Source organism: Perca fluviatilis, chromosome 4 (assembly GCF_010015445.1).
Source record: "Perca fluviatilis chromosome 4, GENO_Pfluv_1.0, whole genome shotgun sequence".
NCBI lineage: Eukaryota > Metazoa > Chordata > Actinopteri > Perciformes > Percidae > Perca > Perca fluviatilis.
The window spans coordinates 23173339-23189960 of NC_053115.1; the positions used below are offsets into that span (position 1 = coordinate 23173339).

At 39.2% G+C, this 16622-nt stretch overlaps 2 protein-coding genes across 2 annotated transcripts in view; one reads left to right on the top strand and one right to left on the bottom strand.

Annotated features, from left to right (window-relative positions):
• Window positions 1-3241, bottom strand: tubb1 (tubulin, beta 1 class VI). Its single transcript, XM_039799126.1, has 4 exons — window positions 3155-3241; window positions 2275-2383; window positions 1959-2069; window positions 1-1497 (listed from the first exon to the last, which is right to left on the bottom strand). Exons 1-4 carry the CDS (start codon window positions 3209-3211, stop codon window positions 353-355), a joined length of 1422 nt encoding a protein of 473 aa, XP_039655060.1. The 5' UTR covers window positions 3212-3241; the 3' UTR covers window positions 1-352.
• A 5869-nt stretch (window positions 3242-9110) lies between these two features.
• The window catches only part of LOC120557748 (guanine nucleotide-binding protein G(s) subunit alpha-like), a 31411-nt gene continuing 23899 nt past the window's right edge, over window positions 9111-16622 (top strand). Inside the window, exons 1-2 of the mRNA XM_039798337.1 lie at window positions 9111-9868; window positions 12969-13041. Coding sequence (XP_039654271.1) covers window positions 9730-9868; window positions 12969-13041 — 212 coding nt within the window. The 5' untranslated portion in view covers window positions 9111-9729. The remainder of the gene's footprint in view (window positions 9869-12968; window positions 13042-16622) is intronic.

Genomic DNA, 16622 nt, shown 5'->3' on the forward strand with positions numbered 1-16622 from the left:
TTAACATCACAATTTCATTTTTATGGCTGTGGATTATATAAAGTTTGCATAACATAAAAAAATCTATATATACATGCACAATGTCCACAATTTTCAAATATTTAATATAAAAGAAAAAACTTCTCAAAAGCAAAGCATACAAGTCATTTGAAGAATATAAAAGACAACAAGCACTATTGTTTAAATATGTCACAGCATCTTTTATCAAGTAAAGGCTGTCTAAATCAACCATATATACCTAAATTAAACAAAAAAATAAAATTTCATTTTCAGACTAACAATCCCACATATTATCCATATCCTTTCTGACAAGGTGTCAAACCTACACACCACACTGTATGCCCTACGTCTTCTACTCATCCACAGCGTCTTTGCTCATTTCAGTCACTGTTTCCAGTTTAACTTCCATCTTAGACTGAACCATTGCTGTAGCTGGTAATGCAGGTCCCTCCACTTCTTCCTCCTCCACTTCCCAATCTAGATCAGCGGTGGCATCTTGGTACTGCTGGTACTCTGACACCAGGTCGTTGAGGTTGCTCTCTGCCTCAGTGAACTCCATTTCATCCATACCTTCCCCTGTATACCAGTGGAGAAAAGCCTTCCGTTTGAACATTAGGGAGAACTGCTCGCCCACACGCCTGAATATCTCCTGAATGGCTGTGTTGTTGCCGATGAAGGTGGAGGACATTTTGAGGCCTCGGGGTGGGATGTCACACACGGCAACCTTGACGTTATGTGGGATCCAGTCCACAAAGTAATTGCTATTTTTCAGCTGCATTGCAAGCATCTGTTCTTCTACCTGTTTGGTGGACATCCGACCACGGAAGATGGCAGCAACCGTGAGGTACCGCCCCCTCCTTGGGTCGCATGCAGTCATCATGTTACGGGCATCAAATATCTGCTGGGTGAGCTCAGGCACCGTGAGGGCTCGATACTGCTGGCTGCCACGGGGCGTGAGGGGGGCAAAGCCTGGCATGAAGAAGTGGAGGCGAGGGAAAGGCACCATGTTGACAGCCAGCTTTCTCAGGTCTGCGTTGAGCTGTCCGGGGAATCTCAGAGAGGTCGTGACCCCGCTCATGGTCATGCAGACCAGGTGGTTGAGGTCCCCGTAAGTCGGCGTGGTCAGTTTTAGCGTGCGGAAACAGATGTCATAGAGGGCCTCATTGTCTATGCAGAAGGTCTCGTCTGTGTTCTCCAGGAGCTGGTGGACTGACAGGGTGGCATTGTAGGGTTCCACCACTGTGTCAGAGACTTTAGGGGAGGGCATGACGCTGAAGGTGTTCATGATACGGTCAGGGTACTCCTCTCGGATCTTGTTGATGATGAGGGTTCCCATGCCAGAGCCGGTGCCACCCCCCAGTGAGTGAACCAGCTGGAAGCCCTGCAGGCAATCACAGCTTTCACTCTCGTTCCTCACTCTGTCAATCACCTGCTCCACCAGCTCCGCTCCCTCTGTGTAGTGGCCCTTTGCCCAGTTATTCCCAGCTCCTGAGTTCCCTGTTACACCAAAATAAATAAAAATCCTCTGACTTTTCAATAAAATTAGACATATAATACCTATTGCAAAAATGAAAATATAAAAAAAAGTTGTGCCTCTTGTTTATAAGTGGAATGTTGCGTTGAATTACGATCTCAATTGTATGTTGCCAGTTAATATGTTTCCTCTTCTCTTTGGTTAAATACTTGCAAGTCCAAATTAGGTGATGTTTTTGTTTTCAATTTGACACATTATATGTTCTTTTACATGTTGACATTATCCTCTGCTCTGAGATTTATGAAACATTTTACACCAGTTCAGAGGCACCAAAGCATCAAATACAGCTCTACCACGAGTGTTTATAGTTTAGTTGTGTCTTTCCTTTTTCACAAATTAATAAAATATGACTTCAAATAAGGCATAAAAGCAAGGCAGTTGTAGCAAGTATTCCCCAGTATGACTGTTTTGTTATTTGTCTCACCGTGGATGAAGTTGTCAGGCCTAAAAAGAGCCCCGATGCGGCTTCCTCTTACACTGTCCATCGTACCAGGCTCCAGGTCAACAAGCAGGGCCCTGGGGACATATTTACCGCCTGCAAACAGAATGTAAATTAATTACTTAAATATCGGGAAATGTGCATCCTGAACTTATGTAGGTCCTCACACTTTTGTGTCAAAGTTTAAGAACAGTATTATTTAAAAATAAGAATTGGTAAGTGATTGGTAAACCACTATTCTCATGGAATAAACTGAATTAGTGTTGGCTGTTAAATGAACAGTACAGTAACCTCTTCTTACCATGTGCCTCATTGAAGTAGACGTTGACCCTCTCCAGTTGGAGTTTGCTGTCTCCCTCATAGATGCCTGTTGCATTGAGCCCATGTTCTTCACTGATTACTTCCCAAAACTAGAAAGACAAAGTGGGAAATCAACATAATAACATCAACAGATTAACGTAAAATAACAATAATAATAAGATATAACTGTAAGAGTTTAGCTGTTTAAGAGATGAAAGAATTTTTCAGATTATTAATGCACAGCAAATATCAGACAATTATCTTTCTGTGGTTTACACTTTTCACCTCTATGTGTTTATATGGTTGCTTATATGGAGATTTTATATGCAGTTGGGCATAAGTATAATTATTTTATCTGTGTGTACCTATTCAGTCAGTGTATGGCTGCAAAAACTAAATAATAAATATACTTCACAGAATAACTTAATTACTGATTCTCATACTGCCATGGTCAATATCAAGCATTATAGTATGTTACTTTCTGTATTATCTTGTAGTTCCTCTCTCTTGCTTTGTGTTAGCAATGATAAAAAATGTCCCACCCATGCCAGCCTCGCTTTTGCCCTTATCTTTTCCTTAAATGCTTGACAGTGTACACCCTGTCAATCATCCCTGTGTCACTCACAACTGTTTGTGGCACCATGCAAAGGAACAGTGCATGTGAAAATATGCAGCTTCATTTAAAAAAGTTTAAAAAAAAGAATATATATAATTTTAGACATACTGTACATTAAATATAATCTTAAATATTTACATTAAAACATTTCCTCATTTTATCTCAGCTAGCGTAACAAAAAAGGTAATTGTCTTTCTAACAGTGAGTTCAATCCCCCATATTATAACTTTAACAGTGAAGAAGTATTTTATTTATATATTTTTACCTTTGAGCCGATCTGGTTGCCACATTGTCCAATTTGCAGATGTACAATTTCACGCATGATGATCGGGCTACAGTACACAGAGCAGCTGAGGGTCTCTGATAGGCTTCGGTTCTCGAACCAGTCTTTTATACAGCACCAGGAATGATGTCATCAGTGATGTCAGGGAGTCACCCCAGTCAATCATATTTTAGAGGCTGGAGCGGCTCCTAATACACTATGACAACTATGAACTTAGCAGAATAATATTAAACAAATAGATTATTTTTAGGGGGGGTCTGCCATACTTTTATCCTCTTTAGGCTAGTTAGGCCTAAGGAATGGAAAAGACCTGGTAATTGTGTAAAACTGTGCAAACTTTAAAAAACGTCGTACTATGTCTTTTGTTAATACTGTATATCATGCATTAATGAATTATCAACTGATGCAGAAGAAAACAGTTGGAGCAATAATGACAAAACAACATTATTATATTGGCTTTATGTGGCTCAAACACATCTGTGAGCTGTACCAGCGAGCAAAAACAGGAAGGAAGTGAAGAGAAGATGAATGGAAGCAGTGAGTTTCTCTGGCTAGTGTCAGATAACATCCATTTGTTTAGGCTACATTACTGTAATATTAGGCCATATACCTGATATTAATGTAGTTAAAACAAATGGATGTTATCTGACACTAGCCAGATAAACCCACTACTATACCTTATACACACAAATACAAACATGTTATACCATGTCTGACAGGAAGGAATAGTGTTAAACAAAAATATAGAAACAGATTTTAATACGACAATTCACTGCCTTTTCATAACAGACTTTTGATAACGCATCCCATCCATTTTCCTTTCTTAAAGGACCTGGACGTTACAAAACGTAACAATTTCCATACTATGTCTGCATTGGTGCAATAATAATGAAGTAAAAAGATAATGTAAGAAAGATGCTACCATCTAGAGGGCTATCACAGGCATAACAAGATACCATTCGAAGCAGGTATTGTCTTAAAGACGGACAAGTTGATTTACACTGTCATTTGAAAATTTTAGCATTTTGTCATGTCAGGATTTATTAAAAGATTCAGACTCCAGTCCACCTTTTCTCTAAAGTCTTTTAGATCCAACATGTGAATAAAGGGACTGATTACAAATGTCTGATTGTCACAATAATGCGTTAACATGGGGCTCAAATTGTTATATTTTAGATCAAATAATAAGAATATAAATGAACCTTAGCAGGATGATTAGACAGTTGATTATTATGCCTTGTTTTTAAGCTGAAGTTTTGTTCTCATGTACTTAGAAATAGGCTCTTTTTTTTAAAGAAACATGTTTGACATGTCACAGTATGAAGCACAGGGTTACCATTACAAAGTTGTCAGTTTATCTGTTGACATCAGAAAAACCCAAATATAAAATTTGTCTTATATTATTGTAAGGTTATTTTTAAGTGAAACGTTTAGTTGGATGGTAAATAGTAGTAAATAGATAGATAGATAGATTTCAGTGTCCTGTAGCTCAGACATTTAACATAACTTTTAAAGCAAAGTCATAAAAATAAAAAAAGAGATAAGGTAAAGTACAAATACAAAGTACAAGTACAAATGATAAAATGTGCCAATAAAAGAAAAAGTACAAAGAGATCAAATGTGGCAGTAAAAAGTACAAAGAAATACATAGAGAGAGAGAGAGAGAGAGAGAGAGAGAGAGAGAGAGAGAGAGAGAGAGAGAGAGAGAGAGAGAGAGAGAGAGAGAGAGAGAGAGAGAGAAAGCCCAGGTCATAAGCCCGCTCTATTGGCTGTAGTGTTAAAAAGTCTGACGGATGATGAAGTATCTCCAACGTTCAGTCCTGCAATACAGCCAGATGAGCCGTCCGCTGCAGTTGTTTCTCTGGCCTAGGATGTTGTAGAGGGGGTGGCTGACATTGTCCAGGATGGTCTGCACCTTGCACCGTATGCATCTCTCCACCACAGTCCCCAGTGAGTCCAACCTCCTGCCAAACTGAGTCAGTCTTTTTTCACCAACTCATCCAGCCACCTAGTGTCCATGTCTTTCATGCTGCCCCAGCAAACCACAGCATTAAAGAGAACACTTGCTAACACTGACTGGTAAAACATGTAGCGTTCCTCTGCATACGTCAAAGGACCGAAGCCTCCGTAGGAAAAACAGCTGACTCTGCCCCTTTCAATAGAGGGCATCTGTCTAATTAAGTTCAAGATAATGCATCGCTTCTATTGGGCTCCCTCCAGATTTAGACTTGGATTAAAAGACACACCAAATTGTTGGAAATGTAAAACAGTGGACGGCCAACAACTTTCATGTCCTATGGTCCTGTAATAAGATCCAGGAATTTTGGACCGGGATGCATACAACTGTATAACGGGCTGTCGGACTGCAGGGACCCTTTGCTCTGGGAGATCGGTCAATCCTACGGGATGGATAAGCACATAAGAAGCTGGGTCCAGACTAGTTTATTGATAGCCAGACAGATTATTTTAAGAGGCTGGAGGAATGAAGGCGTGCAGTCAATTCAGAAGTGGACTTGTGAAACAACAAGGCAAATTCCTTTTATATAAAAGCCTACTTGGCAATAAACTTGTTTCTGATTCCGCTTCTCTATTACTCACACAGACAGAAATGCCACATATAATAAATGTTTGTTGCTGTAGGTAGTATATTTTCCACTACCAACTTCTTTGATAGGAAGCATGTTCACAGGTATCAGTATCAGTGATACTGTTTGGGTAGTTAACAGATAGTGTGGCCTTTAGAAGAAAAGACTAACTTCCTGGTGTGAGTATACAAAGTTTTTAGAAACACTACAGCAGGTGCAGGACATGATTACCTTTAAAGATGCAGTAGGTAAGACTTATAAAACTAACTTTCTGTCATATTTGCTGAAACTGACCCTATGTTCCAGTAGAACTACATGAAGCAGGTCATTTAAAAAAAAATAATAATCCGGCTCCTCTGGCACCACCTGTAGTTCGATTTGCAAAACTCCACCGTTCCCTGTTCAGATCCTCCTATCAGGGCCAGGGGGGGTGTCTAACTGCGTGTCAATCACTGCTCATGCACACGCATTCATTCTCCCTTGTGGGGGGAGGGGCTTAGGAGACCGTTTGGGCTTCAGCAGAAAGGGGGGGGGGGGAGGGACTGAGAAGTTGTCGATGTTCAAATTCTTTGGCTAAATCCTGGATCTTCACAATCCTACCTACAGCACCTTTAACTTGCTTCTAAGACCTATGTGATTACTTCTTTTACTTCAGTTGTCTGTTGGGGTTTATTAGAGAGCCACAGTAGCATTTAGTGGTCATTGATGACCTTTATGTGTTTTGCCCTGAGCTTCTTTTCCTTGCCTTTTGGGCATACCATGCACAGTGTTTGCATGCATGTGAGAACTAAAGAGGAAGAATCCAGGGAGTCATTCAACAATTCAGATCACCATTAGGTTAAGATGGATTTTATTCTAATATTCTATAACTGAATCGGTCAATTTAATTAATGCTGTGACTGTTTTGAATGATAGTTCCTGCAAACTCTCCAGTCATTTCAACCCAAATATAGCGACTAAAATGACTAAGACGTCAAGGTTTATCACTATTTCCCTCATCAATAAAGTATTCTGATATCCAGCCAAAGATATTGGAGTCCAGATCTCAACTCTGAGTTTTTAGTTATTCTTAACTTTTGTTACAAATGTTGAAAGCTGGAGACATATTGATTCAATAAGGGATTCAAACCCAAATTAAGATTTGATCAGATGTTATCAAACCCCAACATAAATAATAAACACACCTAATAATTTTGCTTTTAAATGTTCTAATAGTTATTTTAAAGTATTAGCCTAAATAACTTTGACCGTTACTCTGTCTAGAAGTCCTGTTTACTTTTATTATCAATGGGCCTATTCTATAATTTATTGGTTTTAAATGTTATTGATGAATACATTTTGGGTTGATAATCATTTTGCTTCAAAGAGGGCGCCTCTTCCCTTTCTGTAGCTCTGCTTCACGCTGCGGGAAATCATGTGATCGGACCCTGCTTCATTCCAGATGCGTCAAGCTGCAGCAAGGAGGAAATAGGAAATACTTCAATCTAAACTTCTTAATCTAAAAGCACAACATTTCTTTTGCCTCGATGAGACAAGTTACTGTAATGAAAGAGGGAAGAAGAAAAAGAAAGTTCCGCGACACAAATCTGTATTATTCAGACTTTTTTCATAGTCTTTAATTATTATAATTGAATATAATTTATATTTAAATGAAACCGTCTGCAATATTTAAAGGGGAAATGTCTTTTTGTTGGACCTAATAACTCACATCTGAAACATGACAAGGGACCCCTGACCCCCCAACGCCAAAAAGGTTTGGAACCACTGGCTTCATCTTGAACAATGTATTTGAGGATTGGGACGTTGTTTTTAATAATTTGAAAAGTAACTAACTGTGAAGTAGCCTACAATATTTGCCGTTTTAATAGTAGTGGAGTAAAAGTACACATGTATTTAGTTACTTTCTTCCGTTGCTTTAACTTAAATTAAGGATCAGGGTATTTCTACCGCTGTCAGGAAGTCCATGAATGAATCCCATCTTTTCGTGACTTATCGGTATTTAATCAGATCAATCAATTCAAGTTTAATTGTCACATACAATTTATTTACAGTGATGTAGAATGACATTTTCAGATGCCTTCCTCAATAATGAATGTGAAATAGATAGGCTACATGAAATAAAAAAAATTATGAAAAATAATATATAATATATTTATCATTATAAATTACTTTTTACTAACTCTTTAAGACTATTTTTGGGGGCTTTTTATGCCTTTATTTCCACAGGACAGATGAAGAGATGAATGGGGAAAGAGAGGGGGAACGACATGCCGCAGGTCGGAGCCGAACCCGCAGCCGCTGCGCCGAGGAGCAAACCTCCACATATGCGCGCCCGCTCCACCAACTGAGCCAACCCGGCCACGAGAGTTGGATTTTTTTGTATTCCAACCATAGACTGTTAATATTAATATATACAGTCTATGATTCCAACAGAGTATATTATATGTATATTATTGTGAAAGTTCCAACCGGAAGTTGAAATTCTCGTCACGCGAAGCATGACCACGGTCCTTCGTTCCCAGGGTTCCGTGAGAGCCGTTTGCCCCACCCCGTCTCAACGCTATCTCTCTCAATATACAATCCTCAGAGAAAAAAGGGGGCAAAAATAATTTAGAGTAACACCGCAAAGAAAACCATTCTCGTTTCCCCGAGCGGTTCACCGGAGCAGACGCGGCCTCTCGGCGGTGAAACGTAAACGTGTCGCCGCTGGACCAGTGATTGAAAACACCGCGGTACGTTCATGTATCATGCACATGTAACCATAATCTACCACACGGATTCAAAGGGAATACAAAAAGCTGAGAGACCTGACAGCGGGATGTACCTGCGCCAAACGACAATATAGCGGAGGATTTTTCCCCCCCACGAATATCACCTGGATGTTGAGGTATATTCAAGGACATCCAACTGCCAAAAAAAGAAGCTTTACGATGTGAGGAGAAATACAAATTAACGTTACAGAAAGAGGACGGAGAAGGGGCCTTTTTTTGGGGTTTGGTCAAACCCTCCGAAAAAGCAAGCTCCAGCATCTGTTGACGGGGAGAGGAAATCATTTTGACATCGGCTAAAAACTGGATATTATTGATAAGGTTGCTAACATCAACGACAACAACTCCCCCCCTCCCTTCCCCTCCCCTCTCTCTACCCTCCTCCCAAAAGAAAACCGTGTATAATGTGACGGACTTGCAAGACGGTTGTGATAGAGAAAGAAGCCCCATTGTAGCCTGATGATTCACATGCCGTCATTTTAAAAGGAAATATTTGTTTTTTATTTCCCCCCCCCACCCGCCCTCTGATGTGCTTTGATTAGTTGGATTGCCAACAACATCTAAAGATAATAACAAAAAATATATCTGGGTGGGGGGGTGGGGGGGGGGAGGTCGAGAAAAATAGGATATTGTGAGTGGAAATGAATTGAATGGCAGTGTGAAATAACTGCCGAAGATGGGCTCCAGAGGAGACATTTGCTAAGATAATTAAACAAAAATAGCGTGAATATATTTATATGGGTTTTAAAAGACAAATTGAAAACACATTTAAACAAACAGGACCACTGACGTTCATTCATGTACATTCATGTACATCACTCATATTCATGTTGATGACTTCATTGCGGATTTACAGCGAAAAACACAAGAATCAAGCGTCTGAGAGGGCGGCATCGTTGCTCCGCTCCTTTTTTGAGTGATCTCATGTTGATAAATTGCCAGTAAATAGCCACATCCATCCATAAATATTGTGCCAAAGCCTGGTGGAGCCCACTGTCTACTAACGGGTTTACATGTTGTTTCATCTGGCAGCATAGATGCCACCCATTTTGAGACGGGTGTTCCTCTGTTGGGCCAGTCTAGGAATTTAGGGTTGATTGATTTGCTTCTGATCAACACCCTCCCTCCTTCCTCACTCCCTACACCTACCTACCTACCCACCCACCCGGCATCCCCCTGAACCTATTACTGGGGTTTTGGGAAGATGGGCTGTCTTGGCAATAGTAAGACTGAAGACCAACGAAATGAGGAGAAGGCACAGAGGGAAGCCAACAAAAAGATAGAGAAGCAGCTCCAAAAAGACAAACAGATATACCGGGCGACTCACCGGCTACTACTATTAGGTAGGTTTTGTGTGTGTGTGTGTGTGTGTGTGTGTGTGTGTGTGTGTTTTCTTCTGTTAATACAAATGTAATAGCTATTGTTTCAGATTGTACCCATTACTTTTTCCCCCCAGTGAAGCATCAATATATGATGCAATGACATGATGTCACTACACCAGGTTTTACAGTGTCTTGACACAGGACAGTTGAAAAGCTGCTGCATTCATGGGTTAACATGGAGCATGATTACAGAACATGTGAGAGATGGTGGACAGACAGATGGACAGCATTTGTGTGAAGGCAGCATGCAGAGGCTGGGAGGTCTTTTCAGACGTACAGGACAGCACAGGCAAATTGTGTGTTTGTGTGTTCAGTGTGGATTCACCTTGAGTCGTTTAGGCCTATAGACTTAATGTTTGATGCTATGTTTCAGACTCCACACTCCCCTTTGCATAATCCTGTCTACACCAGCTACTGGACAATGGATGTTCTAATCAGTCGTTAACTATTATTAATTTTTAAACAAGCCCGTTTTGGAACAGGACGATTGCTTGGCCTGTGGTATTGCTGCTTGCAGCTTTCTTGAGAACCGCTCATCCACAACTACAAACTCGACACTGCTTTCTTGGGTCCTGAGCAATACACCTGCCGTGACATAGTTGCATCACATACCCAAATTGCAGCTGCACAGTCAGAAACACCGGTGAAAAAAACACCAAGAGCAGACTTTACCATTAACCAAGGTAGGCAACTGCCTCGGGGCCCGAGGTAAAAGGGCCCCAAACAGCTTTAGATTTATTATGTTTAGTCATAAATATATTGAATATGATTCTATTCTAAGTCATTGTACCCCAAAATAACTTCCAGAAGGGCCCAAAGCAGTTAAAAAAACTGCATACTGTGGCCGGTTGGCTCAGTGGGTAGAGCAGGCGCACATATACTGAGAGGTTTATGCCTCGACGCAGAGGTCCAGGGTTCGAATCTGACCTGTGACGATTTCCTGCATCTCTCTCCCCTTTCTCACCTAGCTGTCCTGTCAAATTAAAGGCAGAAAAGCCCAAAAAAGAATAAAGGCAGAAATGCCCCAAAAAAACAAACCTGTATACTAATAACATAGGAAAACAATGTACTACTACTTTTAAAGCGACTTTGAGTCCATGAAAAGCGCTATATAAATTCAATTTATTATTATTATCATTAACTTGACAGATAAATGTTACTGTTACGTTGCAGATTCAGATTTTACTCACAAAATATAACCATTAAAGCTTTTGCGCGTAGTTTGTCGCCCCCATGAGTAATGACAACAACACTGTCAGCGCGTCCAAATGATACAAGCCTTCCGTGATCGTGCACGCGCCCCCACCGCTCCTCCACGCTGTTGCTAATAGCCAAGGAGGACAAGGAGGATAAAAAAAACAAAACATGATGAACTCTTCAGAAGAGGTAATTATCTACGCTCGAGCTTCTTCATTTGGCAATGGCTTGAATGTAACGGACGTTCATTAAAGGTCCCATGGCATGAAAATTTCACTTTATGAGGTTTTTTAACATTAATATGAGTTCCCCCAGCCTGCCTATGGTCCCCAATTGGCTTGAAATGGTGATAGGTGTAAACCGAGCCCTGGGTATCCTGCTCTGCCTTTGAGAAAATGAAAGCTCAGATGAGCCGTTCTGGAATCTTGCTTGTTATGAGGTCATAACAAGCAAGGTTACCTCCCCTTTCTCTGCTTTGCCCGCCCAGAGAATTTGGCCCACCCATGAGAGAGAGACATCATGGCTTTCAAACGAGAAAAGTGGCAGTTGGTCAAGGCCACACCCCCACTTTCCACCTTGCCCTGCCCTCTCTCCTCCTCAATAGCTACAGACTCAGAAATGGCACATCCTAAGGAAAGCTCATTGTGGGACTGGCTCTAGTGGCTGTAATTCTGCACCAAGGCTGAATTTCGGGAAAGAGACTTCAGATACAGTATTAGGGGACCACTAAGGTCTATATAAAAGCATCCAAAGAGCACCATGTCATCGGACCTTTAATATCAAAATGTACGCACTAAAGCTTCAATATAGAATGCAATATTATTTATTAAACTATCCAGCATTTTTTTAGAGTTGAAAGCTCCACCTTGACCCAACGGTAAATACATTTAGTTACATTGTGCTGATATTGTCTCTCTTTCACTCTTTACTTGAAGTGAACATTTAAATAAAAGTTTTACTTAAGAAAAAAAGTTTTAAATTGCCAAGCCCCTTGAAGTACGGTGAGCAAGGATTACTATTAGGATTACCATCTTCCCTTCATTCTAATCTGAAATTGATCCCAGATCTGTACACGCTAGGCTTTCTCTTTTTAACTGTAAACATGTGTGACCGTGTAACACATTTTATCATGCCAGTATTATGGAGAATGACATTTTCTTGATTCTTAAAAGTATTTATCAGGGCTTAAGGACATCTCACTTCTGCTCAAAGATGAAGAAAAAAACCACTTCTTCTACCTACAATCTCTTACCTAAGTGAAAGAACAGATGTATTATCAGCAAAATGTTACTATAAAGTATTAAAAGTACTCATTCTACAGAAAATACAACATCTTTTAGATTGTTAGCACTGATGCGACAATGCATAAGTAGCATTTTGCTGTTGTGGCTGGTCGAGGTAGTTTTCCTTTTTTTGTATTAATTTTTTTGACTTTTCTCTTGTCTTTGCTACTTTATGAAATAATGGATTATGGTCATTTTGGAGGAGAAATGTCTTTTTGGTGGAACTGCTAATAATTCAATCAATTCTAATGTGAAACGTGACAAGGGACCCCAACTACACAGTTTTTTGTAAGGGGACACAAGCTAAATAGGTTGGGAACTAATGTTACTTAATATTTAACAATGCATTGTATTTAATAAGCTTATCGTGTAAAATCTTAACCTGAAAAGTAACTACTAGTAACTAAGACCCCAAAATGCCTAAACCTTCACAGATCCAGTATCCAACGACAAGCTTTAAAACATAATCCACTAGTTTTAGATGGATCCCCATTCTGTATGTTTTAGTCTGTGCCCTTTTGAAGAGGTTTTGTACTCTAACTCTTAAGAAACATTTTTCTGTCCTCTTTTTTTGCTTTCAGGGGCTGGTGAATCTGGGAAAAGCACGATAGTTAAACAGATGCGAATATTGCACGTTAATGGCTTCAACGCAGAGTAAGTATTGGTTTCCCTCCATGTTTTTTTCTATATCTCTGTTGTCAATCACACACACCCATACAGCGCACTTCATCACTGAACCACTATAGACCGTTCTGGTGGTTTTATTTACAGAATGTACCTGAGAAAATGATAATTAGGATTTATTGGGGGATACTTGTGGGATCAGATGTGAAAATATTTTGTTGACCAAATACCTTGATGATGTGGTGATGTTTTGGGGAGGACTACTGGTGCATTCACAAGATACAAATGATAGACTCAACTAGAACAGTAAAATGAGTTTGTTAATTTGGAACGTTAGTGTCAGCAAATCGTCAAACAAAATGCCAATTAATGAAGACACATCAGGGCAAAGATTCAACAAACAGCATGACTTTTAAAAGGCATAGATTTTAGGGGTGTGCAAAAAAATCAATTCACATTCGAATCGCGATTCAAGCTTTACTGATTCAAAATCGCTTCATAGAATTCCTAAAATCAATTCATATTTTTTTATTAAAAAAAAAATTGTATGGCTACTGCAATCACATGGGAAAAGTAACTACAATTACATACTGTGAATCGCTTTTTTTTTTTTAACCGAGAATCGTTTTTGAATTGAATCTTGAGCATGAAAATCGATATCGAATCGTGACATTTTCTGAATTGTGCACCCCTAATAGATATTGTTATAGATCATTGGATAGAAAATAATCGATTGATCATTTGAGTTATTTCTCAAGCAAACATGGAAAATATTCCCTGTTTTCAACTTCTCAAATGGGAGAATTTGTTGTTTTTATTGTGTTTTAAATATCATATTCATTCAGTTAATATTACAGTTAACTAAATGTCTTTGGGTTTGGGCTGTTGGACAAAACAAGACATTTGAAGAACTTGTGATGAGCTTTTTTTTTCACTATTGAGAAAATAATCAGTAGATTAATCAATACTGGGAATAACAATATTACAATGTTCCAATCCTAGACAATATTATATCCTCATAGTCATAATATCCATAACACTTACCTTTTATCCTTTACAACACATGCATACAGCCAGCTCCAAAACTAAACATAGAACTAACAATAATCCAAGTATAAAACATCTCCCCATTCTTGTAGCTAGAAAAAAACGTGTCCTCTTAACGTTATTAGCAGGAAAACGTCAGATGAATTTCTACACATAAAAGGATCTTCATTGACTGAAACTGATCGCCTGGCTAGTAAACAAATGTTTGTTTTTCCCATTTCTATTGACATGAAGGGATAGACTCTTTCATAGTTTTTAAAAAAAAAAAAACTATGTGATATGAAGTTAAATATTTTGGGCAGATTTCTGTAATGTTTTGGAGTAAATACTCCCAAGTTTGCATGACACAAGACGTCCTTTCCCTGGATGTTTTCAAGCCCCCCCCCCCTATCTTGTGAATTTCCGAAAACTCAATCCCAAGTTGATGCAATGGAAACAATTGTGCCATTTTTCTATTCTTAATCATCTGTTTCCTAGAAAGGGGTTTTAGGTTAGGAGCATCATCATGTGCTTATTTTTGGGTCATGTTGAACAGATGCTCCTCACAGACCCAGACGCTCTGGTGTAATGACAAATCCACAGTTGGCTGTCACTCCCCAGAAGCGTTAAGCTCCAGGGTTGTTTGGGCTCTTTGGGCCCGGGGGAGTTCACCTTGCTGGGTTTCCCCTCTGGGTGCAGGGCTGGCAGCGCCAGGTGCTGGGAGGATGAGGAGGATAAGGACAGGGAGAGATGATGGGGAGTGACACAGTAATATAGGAGGGATGAGGGTGAGAGAGGGGCAGTGTTTTTTTTTGTTGTGAAGGTCCAATGTAAGGAATGTATTCTTTCTCTCTCTGTCGTACTGTGGTCGCTCTGAGTGAAAGAAAGGAACGAGGAACCGAGAGAAGCTCTCTAAAACCACTCTTACAAAGTTCAAACATCTCCTTCCTTTAAGGGAATAATCAGACTGAGGGTGATTCTTAGCCATTTTGTTTAGTAATCTAAAATGTTAAAGGGTCTGTACTTGATATTCAGAACAAATGTAGCAGTAAACAACTCTATGTAAAGATCTAGTGGAGTAGTAGCGTCCTGAGCAGAGAATGAAGTCACACTCCCTCTGTGTGTGTTGCAATCGTTGCTTCTCTGTTCTTTGTTTTTGATAGCCGGTCCGGTCTTGTTAGTGCATATGAGTGCCTTGTGCGTTGGTGTCAGATGCCGAGGGCTGTGACAAAGAGTTGGTATTTGACGAATTTGGGAATGGTCTGTGAGAGTCATGTGGAGGCAATCCCAGAACCCTTTTTTTCCCCCCTAAATATCGAGTACAGCCCGTCCGATCACTAGTTCCCCTGACTTTTTGCAGTGTCAGAACTAATACATTAAAAAAGTTGCAAGAAACCTAAGAACCAAGGCCATCTGTTGTCTTAGAGCATCTCTATTTATTGTGAGAAAAATATATATTGTATAATAGGGCTGCAGGTAACGATTATTTTCATTATCTGCTGATTATTATTTGGTTTACAAAATGTAATAAAATGGTGAAAAATGCCCATCAAATTTTCCCGGAGCCCAAGGTGACATCCTCAGATCTTGTTTTGTCCAACCAGCAGTGTAAAACCTGAAGATATTCCGTTTATTATCATAAAAAAACAAAACAAAGAAAACCAGATGACGTTCACATTTAAGACCCTGAAACAAGGGAATGCTTGACAGTTAATTCAGTTGTTTATCAAAAAACATTTTATTTTCTGTCAGTCTACTAATATATTAATTGACAAATCCTTTTGTGAAAGCAGTTGTCTGAAATGTTTCTTCCTGAAGAGTTTATTCCAAAACACTGCAGCAGTATTATCAGTTCAAAATGTGTATTTCCTTTATCTTATCTTATCACAGGTCATCATTTTTCAGACTCCGTTTTAGTTTAGTCTCCATGTTAGTTTGACTGATCTTCTCTTGCTTATATAACAGCTAAACCAGAGTAATGTATATAAATATACCGTCATGTGTCACAAACCAGCACCAAATGTCTGACGGGATTTTGGCTTTATAAAATTGGTTGTATTTGGTGGTATTATTAGAGTTGTGATGCCGTTTTTTACCCTGATAATCAGACTGAAAGGTTATTCAGATTCACATAATGTAGGGCTGTGCAATTAATCGAAATTTAATCATGATTATGATTTTGGCTCCCAATGATCACAAAAACAGAATAATCGAGAAAAACAATTATTTAGCTCATTACGTTTTGCAAGTAAACTCTTATTTTCTCTTGTGTTCTGAATGAAAAAATAAAGTTTAAATAGGAAAAGAATTTAGGTAAATTTCACAGTTGTATGTGTTTTTTGTTTGTTTTTTTTACTGTTGATTTATTTAACTTTTTCCACTGTTTTTTAAGTTCAATAATTGCAACATCTTTCCAGAAGTCAACAAGTAATCGTGTTCAATTATCGTGATTTCAATATTGCCCGAAATAATCGTGATTATATTTTTTTCCATAATTGAGCAGCCCTAACATAATGTTTATTTTCTGTTTTGTGAAGGGAGGTTATTTTGTTTTGATTTGCTAGAACCAATCACAAGCCTGTGAC

Bases quoted from the DNA above. Each gene is read 5' to 3' on its own strand.
- tubb1 (XM_039799126.1), bottom strand. From the start codon at position 3,211: ATGCGTGAAATTGTACATCTGCAAATTGGACAATGTGGCAACCAGATC. The intron at 2,384-3,154 runs GTAAAAATATAT...TTGTCTTTCTAG, and splicing joins GCAACCAGATCGGCTCAAAG to TTTTGGGAAGTAATCAGTGA. The intron at 2,070-2,274 runs GTAAGAAGAGGT...TTCTGTTTGCAG, and splicing joins CTACTTCAATGAGGCACATG to GCGGTAAATATGTCCCCAGG.